The 11,034-nt window shown below is 41.3% G+C and overlaps 1 protein-coding gene across 1 annotated transcript; it reads right to left on the minus strand.

The window, feature by feature from the left end:
* Nucleotides 1–155: 155 nt before the first annotated feature.
* On the minus strand, nt 156–8,955 carry g2e3 (G2/M-phase specific E3 ubiquitin protein ligase). Its single transcript, XM_010892974.3, has 15 exons — nt 8,751–8,955; nt 7,785–7,871; nt 7,518–7,615; nt 7,287–7,388; nt 6,225–6,349; nt 5,779–5,947; nt 5,463–5,569; nt 5,203–5,319; nt 4,991–5,115; nt 4,746–4,857; nt 2,831–3,144; nt 2,536–2,717; nt 2,272–2,444; nt 1,811–2,022; nt 156–1,615 (listed from the first exon to the last, which is right to left on the minus strand). The coding sequence occupies exons 2-15, from the start codon at nt 7,828–7,830 to the stop codon at nt 1,368–1,370; spliced, it is 2,130 nt and encodes a 709-aa protein (XP_010891276.1). The 5' UTR covers nt 7,831–7,871; nt 8,751–8,955; the 3' UTR covers nt 156–1,367.
* Nucleotides 8,956–11,034: the final 2,079 nt, after the last annotated feature.

Consider the following 11,034-nt stretch of genomic DNA (forward strand, 5'->3'; position numbering starts at 1 on the left):
AAAAGTATGTTGCAGCTTTTCCACCCCATAGAGTAACCTCTGCCATAGAATTGACCACATTTGCAACTACTTTTGGATACTTGTAAATTTGAAATAAATAAGTGGTCTTATGTATCTTAATAGAGCATAGTACTCACAATGCCAAGGTAGTTGGTTCAGTTCCCATGGGTAGCCAATATAAAAGGAATTTCTGCATTCACTACTATGAAGTCACTCTGGATAAAAGCATCTGCTAAATTACTCAAATAATAAAACAGTTCACCAGAACCTCACTAGGGTCAGCAGAGTACACAGATATACACAGTCAATATCTAATGTATTCGCAATACTGTGTGGGAAAAACACATTTAAGACAGTATATGCAAACATTTAATTTTTCTTATTAAAAATGCTTGAGAATGAAGATACTAAAACAATAAAATAAGCACATAAAAACACATAAAAGACAAGGCAAGATAACAGTGACACTACATAAAAAGCTAGAGAAATAACAAACCCGATAATTTGTAAAAGCCCATAAAGTACATACAGACACCTTCAGTATGTACAACGTAAAATAAAACAACCAGAATCTGAAATGAAGCAACAAAACATTTGCACACCCAATATATTACCATTAAAGTAAAGAAATTACCATTTAAAAAATGTTTAGTACCTAATAGCAGGATATTTCTAACAAGCAAAGTAAATGCTCCATTGTTAAAAGAGATACATTCTAACAATGACCATTTTGTGTCTTTAAAACGCCTCTTTGGAGACAGATGAGTGTTATTATGACATGTTATTGACATTTCTCTTTTAATGACAGAGCATTTATTTTAAATATACTGTGCATTTTTATTGTTTGATAGAGACAGGGGGAAAAGATGGAGGAAATAGTTTTTACTAAAAAAGCAGTGACCTAGATTCAAACCCATGCTGCAGCAGTACAGAGGCAGCAGCTTAGACCACAGGACCTGTCTATGCCACATAACACAGGATTTTCTAGATAAAAATAATCTGCAACTGGACATTAAGATACACATTTGACCAAATTGTGGTTTAGATGGTAATGCCAATTCCAAGTGTATTGTATTCTCCTGCTACGCTTTACACTTCCTAAGTAACAACCTTGGTTGGAGGAAGCCATTCATTTAAAGGTTTGCTAACCAAACCAAGCTAAAAGCATGACCTTTTTAACAATTAGTGTAAAACATATTCCTGAACTTCAGCAGCTGAAGCTTGTAATACAAAAGCCATGAAGGAAATATCCTACCCAGACCTGAAAGACCTAAGGGGAGTAGATTTCTTTCTAAAGCCAGGAATCCAAATTAAACGTGTCCCTGAAAACGTGCTTATGTTGATTAACACTGTCTTTGTGTCTGTGGTTAAATACTCTGCAGGACTGTGAGCTGACACACTGCATACTCCATGTGCTTCTTGAAAACCTGGTAGGACGACACCACAGGCAGAAGCAGGTGGTTAGAGCTGGGCTGTCTCTCAGGGAAGGCACTGGAAGGGTCCAGTGGATGAAGGAAGGATATGGTAGGACTGGGACTGAAGCCCACAGCTGGCACCACATCTGCGGAGGTGGCAAAGATGAGCACGTCCTCTAGCGATGTTGCACACTTGCCAACTGAAAGCACACAATAGAAGCTGGTGAGGAAAGGTGACAGTATATATGGAGACATACTATGATAGGTGTGCATGGGACTGGATTTGTTTTGCAAACGCAGTGTACACAGTCTTTACGCTTCAAGTGTAGGTACTCCCTGTTCTTGGATGGATCAAATAAATAATTCAATCAATCAGTTATTGGATGTAAAAGCACCTTCACACTCCAGTAGATAATGTCTCCAGAAGGTAACCACGGCACTCTCCTTCGCTGCGGTCTCTTCCTGGTCTGAGAACTGAACAGTGAAAAGGGCTGCCAGGTTCTCAGCAGTCAACTTGTCAGGAGATGAACAAAACAAATCAACGAAGGCCCCTGGAAACATCAGGACCTGGTCAAGCACACCAAGGGTTTTCAGACCGTCACGGAACCTAAAAAAAATACAATGGTTGAACAAAAATAAAGCGAACAGTTAACAAAATACATACTCACAATATATTAGCTATAGTCTCTAATGGAACCTAAAACCCTACAGTTCTACATAGTAACCAAAACCAGACTCACAAAATGTTAAACATGGTTACAGTAGAATACTGACAGTTTAAACAAAATGTATTTTTATGTTTGAGTAATGCTAAAATGTTTAAAGATGGTGGAACAGGGTAAAAAAAAGTATATACCTTTGGAAGGGAAAATGCATTCTTGTGATTACGTGGAAGCTCACAATATCTTCAACCAGTGTGTCTTTGTCTGAAAGCTTTTCAACTGGTCTCATGCACCCTGTCACTTCTAGGTATTCTGAGGCAAACTGCATTGCCTCTCTCAACTCCTCCAAGGATTTGGATTGCTGAATCTGAACCAAAAGAGTTGGCAAAGGGTTACAACCTTAATTACATCAGAATGACAAACTGAGCAACACCAGTGTAAAGCCTTTTAAAAAATACCTTCTTGACTTTGTTTTTAAACACAGTGTTGCCAATGTCGTCCACAGTGAGTGGGTTATCCCTGGGGAAGTTGAACAGACACTGGTAGAGAGTCCTGGAGAAGAATCCCAGAGGAGGTCCCCCGTGGACCAGACTTAAAGACAGCAGACAACCCACATCAAAGTAGACATCCTCCCTCAGAGCTAGGGAAACAGGACACCGTAATAAGACAACCCAGATACACTTGAACCCTGTCGAAACCACATCCAAATGGGAGTTAATCTCCATAAAAGGGGGGGGGGATTCATTGAGCTACCTCGTGCATCCAAGATCAAGTTTTTGTCACCATCCGGTCCGTCAAAGATGGTGTTCTGCAGCTGCTGCACCAGGAGCCTGAGGAAACGGCGGGTGTTGCCAGGGCCGGTAGCGTGGTTGGGGGTGTGTCTGCTGCTGGAGAATCTCACCGTCAGTGCGTGTGACGGGTTGAAGTCACTCTTCTTCACTAGTTCCACGGCCGACTCCAGGACTTTGTTTCCATTCACCACCACTGACATGGATGGCGAGTGCTTTGACAGCTGACCATTAAGCTCCTGTAGGATCTCTCTAGAAGAGCGTCCTGACAATGAGGGCCTACCAATCAGAAGAAGAAAAAAATCTACATTATGGCGTGTTGTATTCCAAACACAACGTTTAAGGAAAGACAAAGAATTGACCATGTAAACATCTGGACTTGGTCTATGGTTATGATTGTAAATGTATATACACTGCTCAAAATAATTAAGGGTACACGTATTCATCACAGTATGACACCAAGTCAGTTAAACTTCAGGGTTGTCAATCTCTCCAGTTAGGAAATACAAGCGATTGTGCATCAATGTCACCTGTTTTGGTGCAAATTAAAGTGACTACAGGTGCACTGGAGCGGCAACAGCAAGACAACCCCCAAAAAAGGGAATGGTTTTGCAGGTGGTGGCCAAAGACAATTGCTCTCTCCTTATCCTTCCTGACTGATTCTTCTACAACTATTATGAGGTGGTACCTGCAGCCCATTCAGGTTGCACAGGTTGTCCAGCTCCTCCAGGATGGCACATCCATGCATGCCATCGCAAGGTTTGCTGTGTCTCCTAGTACAGTCTCAAGAGCATGGAGGAGATACCAGGAGACGGGCTGTTACACGAGGAGAGCTGGACAGGGCCATAGAAGGGAATCAACCATGCAGCAGGACCTGCATCAGCTCCTTTGTGTAAGGAGAAATAGGAGGAGCACTGCCAGAGCCCTACAAAATCACCTCCAGCGGGCTACTGGTGTGCATGTTTCCGACCAAACTGTCAGAAACAGAATCCACAAGGGTGTCATGAGGGCCCGACGTCCTCTAGTGGGACCTGTGATCACAGCCCAGAACCGAGCAGCTCGATTGTCATTTGCCAGAGTACTCCAGAATTGGCAGGTCCGCCATTGGCGTCCTGTTCCCTTCACAGGTGAGAGCAGGTTCACACTGAGCACATGTGACAGACGTGAAAGAGTCTGGAGATGCCGTGGTGAGCGTTATACTGCCTGCCACAATCATCTGGCATGACCGGTTTAGCGGTGGGTCAGTGATGGTCTGGGGAGGCATATCCTTGGAGGGTCGCACAGACCTCCAATGTGCTAACCACATTCCCTGATCCAGGTCTGGGAGGAGATCCCACAGGACACCATCCACCTTCTCATCAGGAGCATGCCCAGACATTGTCAGGAGTGCATACAGGCACGTGGGGCCCAAATACACTACTGAGTCACAATATGAGTTGACGTGATGAAATTCACACAAGTTGGAACAGCCTGTGATTTCAATTGTTCACTTTGAGTTTCGGTGTGAGTTTGAATCTAGCTCTCAATCGGTTGAAGATTTTGGTTTCCATTGGAAATGTTACCGCATTTTGTTCGCAACAAATTGTATAATGTACAGTAAAGATTTTGATCTTTAATATATTTTGTCCATGAAGACCCAATGTGTGATTTAAGTGTTCCCTTGTTTTTTTGAGCAGTGTATTTATTTTATAGATATATATACAGTGGATAACAAGTTACAGAGATTGGGAAAAAGCATGAACATGCACCGTCGGGTTTGGACCTGAACTTCAACAGGCCCCATGCAGTCCAAGCAGGGCAGCGCTGACTTAAGACAAGCCCCGATCCCAAGGAAAGCAAGGAGGTTTGGGTGACAAAAGCCAGAAAACATAGTACCGCACCTTTTACAGACTATGGGTGACTGGCGAGGAGTCATGTTGAGACTTCTTTTAGGACACACGTTTCTTCTCCTGTCTCCAGCCGGTGGAGAAGTGTTGTGCCTGGGTAGCGAAGCTAAACCACAAACAACAGATTATTACGGAGGTGCAGAAACGTGATACACACTGTTATAAAGGTAGATGGATCAGAGAGAATTTCCCAGCAGAAACGCTACACTGAGCCAAAAAAGCTTCGCCAGGTAACCTACCTGTCCCGTCTACCGCCGCCGCACAGTCCTCACACGCCCAGTTCGTCTCAAACACTTTGATGGAAGCACACTTTCGATGGGTACCCCTTGAGCCGCAGAGCATGCAGCGTAATATCTGAAATAGTCTAGAAACCAGCGCGACGTATGAGCGAGACTCATCTTAGAAATGAACACATTTAGGGCCTACGCACGCGAGCTGTGAACAGACTCACCCAGTGTGTGAGGAGTATTCACGACCCCGGTGGGCGAGACATTTGTTGGCGTCACAGTGCTGGTAGACCTGCAGTAACTCTCCATAGGCATTGTCTTCCAGCTCCCAGGCTGCATCTCTATGGTACACAACCAGAAGCCTTTAAACTCAGGACACCACAGCACTTTCACCATTTAACGCCACACTAGATGTTCCACATTTGTTCTTCATCTCCGCTGTCAACTCCTCCTGTACTATTCCAACGTGCCAGGTGAGTAATACCTCTCTGGAATATAGATTCCCATCCGAAGCATCTCGTGCTGGAACATGTCCTTGTTGTTGCACAGTGTACATTTGAAGAAGAACATGGCAGCACTGTGAGCCTGGTTCTGGAGAAAGAAGACGGCATTGCAGTCACTTAGGTTTTAAGAAGGACTTAGATGCTTAAGAAATCACATATATAAATGTCATGCTATAGGGGAAATGAGGCTTCGGCCACACGGTCGGGGCCTGTTGAAACACTGTATGGTATAAATGTACTTATAAATACTGCATTCACACATTTATTCAACAGAGTAAATGTCTGGAAGGTATATACCTGTACACAGTCTCTGTGAAACCAGCTGCCATTGCAGGCAGGACACTTGAGTACATAGTAGGACAGGACAGGCTCTATGGGGTCCAGACATACTGAGCAGGAGAGGGGCTCAGTCACACAGGAGGACGGCGGTAAGGACTGGGTGGGGCTGTGATTCTTGCAGTAGGACCTGGAGGAACCCAAGCAGAGATACACCCAAGAATAAAGGGGCGGCTGGTTGCTACAACTAATCTAGTGAAGAGGTGTAGTTAAAGTAGTAGGTCGACAAGCACTAAACACAGCTCTAATTTTATTCCAACGATGGTTGATATTGCTTCCAACAAAAAAAATGTTAAACAATACCTGAGCCTGGTCCCCACCCACGTTTGGCAAGGTTGCAGTGTATAAAGTTTCAAATCTTTAGAAACAATACATAGGCTATTGATTATAAAATCATGGTCACTTACGGAAATAAGTCTGTGAATTGAAAGATAAACTGGTGTTGTTTGCCGCAAGGAAAGTGGACCTTCTTCTGGCAGCTTTTGACGTAGCACCCAACTGAGGCACCATTCTTCTTGCAGACCACACATTTCTAAACACACAGAATATAAAAAGTCAAAAAAATGAGGTTTTTGATACAGTGATGTCTTTTTACAAAAATCCAAGTAACCCAGAACCACTGAATACTGTATGTATGTTTTTTGTGATAAAGGGGCTCACTTTCTGAAGTGGAGAAGACAAACACTCTGGGTTTAGAATAAGCCAGATACAGCCTTACACCATCCTAAAAAGCCTTTACCGGCAGAACTACTGTTGGTGCTGAGAGAGCGACTGGCTGGTCTGTCAGCAGGTGAGAAGAGGTTATGCGCGGTAAGTGATCATACTCCTGACCTTTACCTGGTTTGTATCAAGCTACTTTGCAGCTAAACAGCATTGGCACTTGGATTGAACTGGTGCTTTATGAATAGGGGAATAGAGCTCTTTGGCCACACACACAAGTTGGGGGGGGGGGGGGTTCAGCAACAGAAAATAACCCACTTCATTGGTCTATTTTGTTTCCACTGGCACTGAAGCCCTTGTTTGGGAAATGGCATCATTAACTTTGCTCCGACAATAATCCAAAGCACCCACCAAAATCTACAAAAAATCTAAACATCTGAAAATTACTATGCAATTCAATTTGAATTGGTAAGGCAGTTCACAAACAAAGTATTATTTAAGATCGTTTCCAATGTGATTACCTATCACACAAAACATTTTAGAAGATTTTTGTCATTATTCTCCAGTGGGAGGGTGCTGGAGACCTGAAAAACAGGTTTTCCCAGTTGTCTTATGTTAAGGGTGGGTATACCACTTTTTAGCATTCTAGTCACTTTCTGACCATGTCTACCATGAGGGAAAAAGATATGTAAGGTTTGGTTCAAACCTAAAAAGGATGCAGGCAGAATGTGATTGAAGTCATGCAAAAACGTACTGAGGAAGTAGGCTAAATAAATACTCAAACAATATGAATGAACACACTAACTTACTAGTCTGGAGGATCTTCGGATTTCCTGTTTAATATCATCCACCAAGAAGCCATAGATGCCTTCATTTTCCTCTCCACGCTGATACACCCCACTAGACATCAGCTGGAATAGTCATTGTGACATTGGTCACTATGCAACATGCAGTACATTTAAACAGGTTTTAATATGAACTGGCCAGTCCACACACACACTCTCTTACCAACTGGCCAGTCCACACACACACTCTCTTACCAAGCAAAAGTAGTGAACGGTAAGTTCATGTGACTTAAGTGTGATCTTCTCGCCATATTTGTCCGGACAATTCTCACTGAGTTTACAAAGAGCACAACCTTAAAATAGATAGAAGGCAAAGTTCAGTTTAAACAGAAAAATACTATAAGTTTTAAGAAAGGTGGTTTGTGTCCCCGTTCACCATTATTATCCAATTAACCATTTTAGGAAAAAGCTATCAAGTTATATACTACAACATGGTGGCATTCATACTGATCAGTTACTCACAGTCTATTGAGTATTCCTGCTCGGATCTCCGAATCTTCCTCCTCATTGTCAATGGTAAGATTCAAACTTGATACTGCAAGAATTAGCCTTAAAAATATATATTTTATCATAAGTTTATTAGCAAACGTCAGATATACCATCCTATTAAATACTGGATCTATGCCTGACCACAGCTAGTTTTTAAGAATGTTTTTAAGAGTCTTTAAGAATGGAACAAATGAAATTGTCCCCAAAATGCAAATGTCTAAGCTTAAACAAGCATAAACCAAACACCTAACAGTTGCAAAGGACATCATCTCTAGAGATTGGCTGACCAGTACATAATTACAATAAATAAGCATTCAAAATGTCAAATACGTCTGCTCAGTTTGTTTACTTTTTGTTGGTTGGGTAGCTAGGGCCAATTCTCAGGCAGGTTTGTTAGATATCATCCATGTGCCTACGTCGGAAAGGTAATTATACAGCCTGATACTCAAACTCAAGCCCGTGTTAACTGCATTTTGCCTTAATGAAAAATTATATTAAACCCAGTTAAAAAGAAATGTCAAAATAATATAAAAGAACGTTTCAGAAGTAATACAGATGAAAGCAAGTCCTTGCGCAACCGACCAGAAACGTACTATGTAAATATGGGGTATCTAGTAATGTTATAGATAAGATAGTTATAAATAATTTGACCGACATCTGTACATCTCTTTAATCTATTTTCTGACGTTGTTCTAATAATCTGTCGTACACACGTACTTAGTTAGCAACGAAATATAAGAAAAGTGCAATGACTCCAATTACTATTTCGTCGCAGCTACCTTTAGTGTTATTGCTGTGAATTATGGCTAACTAACGTTAGCTTGACTTCTAAGTTCTAGTTGACGTTAGAAAACTTTAGGTTAGAAACATGCAAAAAATAAAACTCTCGCAAATGATGTTACAAAGTGAGTGAAATCGCGTGGCAAACTTGGATCTTACTTTTTCAGATTTTTAGCAGAATCTAATTCGCCCGTTTCTCCATGATTTTAAATTTCCCTCTGCGCCTTTCTTTGGTGGGTATATTTTCAAACTGAACCAAAACATTCGGAAATGGGTGGAGTCAGAAAGTATATATTTCCGGTAGAATTAGCAAAGATTTAGAAAATACAAAAAATTGGGGAAACATCATGTAAAATGCCGTTAATATGTAAGAAAATGTTTAATATTTGAAGAGGCTCGGAGAACGTTTTTATCTACAAGCATTCAGACTACTGGACACGACCTGGTCTGACCACGTATACTGCTCAACCAGGCAAGCATGCAGTCAAGCACGCACACACACACTCACTCACTCACTCATTCATTCATTCATTCATACAAATACACACCCACACCCACACCCACGTTCGTTTTGCTATGGGAGAGAGGACCGGCAATTTAGGAGACTACCATCAAAATATTTTTTCTCACTAACCTTTATCTAAACCACAAGATATACTGGGTGCGTTTTTTGTTTAGATTTTCATTAAATAATTGATTACTAATTAATTACAAACATTAGAGAACGGTATTAACATGCATTGCCAAAAAGAAAGAACAACGAACACAAAATACTTCCATAACACCCCCTCGTGTTCCTTTCTGAGATATTCCACCAATATCCCACAAAACACCCAGAACTTGACTGCCATGTTCTTAGAACATAAAATCTTCTTAACACATTTCATGGGAATATATCACACGTTTCTCTCGAAATGGGAAAATCTCAGGCTCTCTGAACACATTTTGAATTTATTTTTAAAAAACAACTTAAATGATTAACTGCAGATGTTAATAATTATAATTATGGTATAATAATTATGGTAATGTATCCTTGCAGTTATTCTAGTAGTAGAGTAAATCTTTTGAAAACATTTTAAAAGGTCCTAATGACAATGACATAAAACGTGAAATACAACAATCTTAAATATGTTTTTAAGTAAACAACCCCTGCCACAGAAACCTGATTCTAAGTCTGTCAGAGAATAACTGACAAATTAATTTGTTAGTGAATTGGTATGATTTCATTATCAACCCACATTAATGGGTAATCATTAATAGTATTGGTTTTAATTTATAGAAAAAATGTGTTGCAACACTATTAATATTCATTGTCAAGCCTATAACCTAAACTATTATAGCCTAGGCTACAGTATGTCTACAGTGTGTCACATTTACAATATGGTAAGGAGAGAAGAGCAGAGCAGGAAAACAGCGCGTTATTCAATATTAAAAAATTGCCCCGATAAACGTGAACTAGCATCAGATATTCATCAGACATTCATAACAGAATGGCACAATCATTAAACAAAACATGGCAACAAAGAAAAAAATGAACTGACCCCTGTTCAAAAGTCTGCATACCCTTAGTTCTTGATACTGTGTATTGCCCCCTTTAGCATCAATGACAGCGTGCAGTCTTTTGTAATAGTTGTCTATTTGGCCCTGAATTCTTGCAGGTGGTATAGCTGCTCATTCGTCTTGCAGGTGGTATAGCTGCCCATTCGTCTTGCAGGTGGTATAGCTGCCCATTCGTCTTGGCAACATGCCTCCAGGTCATGCAAAGTCTTTGGTCATCTTGCATGAACCGCATGTTTGAGATCTCCCCAGAGTGACTCGATGATATTAAGGTCAGAAGATTGTGATGGCCACTCCAGAACCTTCACCTTTTTCTGCTGTAACCACTGGAGGGTCAACTTGGCCTTGTGCTTAGGGTCATTATTGTGCTGGAAAATCCAAGAGCGTCCCATGTGCAGCTTTCGTGCAGAAGAATGCAAATTGTCTGCCAGTATTTTCTGATAACATGCTGCATTCATTTTGCCATACAATTTCACAAGATTCCCTGTGCTCACACCCCCAGAACATCAGTGAGCCACCACCATGCTTCACAGTGGGGATGGTATTCTGTTCACTATAGGCCATGTTGACCCATCTCCAAACACAGCGCTTATGGTTGTGACCATAAAGCAATATTTTGGTCTTGTCACTCCAAATTACAGTGTGGCAGAGACTGTGAGGTGTGTCAAGGCATATTGTAACTGGGCTTTTTTTGTGGCATTGGCGCTTTAAAGGCTTATTTCTGGCAACTCGACCATGCCGCTCATTTTTATTCAAGTATCATCGTATTGTGCTCCCTGAAACAACCACGCCGTCAGGTTACCTTTATGTTTTTCTTTGTATCCCGAACAATTCTTCTGGAAGTTTTGGCTGAAATCTTTCTTAGTCTACCTGACCTTGGCTTGGT

Source organism: Esox lucius, chromosome 15 (assembly GCF_011004845.1).
Source record: "Esox lucius isolate fEsoLuc1 chromosome 15, fEsoLuc1.pri, whole genome shotgun sequence".
NCBI classification, from domain to species: Eukaryota; Metazoa; Chordata; class Actinopteri; order Esociformes; family Esocidae; genus Esox; species Esox lucius.

Coding starts and splice junctions, on each gene's coding strand:
- g2e3 (XM_010892974.3), bottom strand. CDS start 7,830: ATGAGGAGGAAGATTCGGAGATCCGAGCAGGAATACTCAATAGACT. Junction 5,320..5,462: donor GGAATCTATATTCCAGAGAG/GTATTACTCACC, acceptor TGTGTACCATAG/AGATGCAGCCTGGGAGCTGG. Junction 3,145..4,745: donor TCACCCATAGTCTGTAAAAG/GTGCGGTACTAT, acceptor TCTGATTGGTAG/GCCCTCATTGTCAGGACGCT.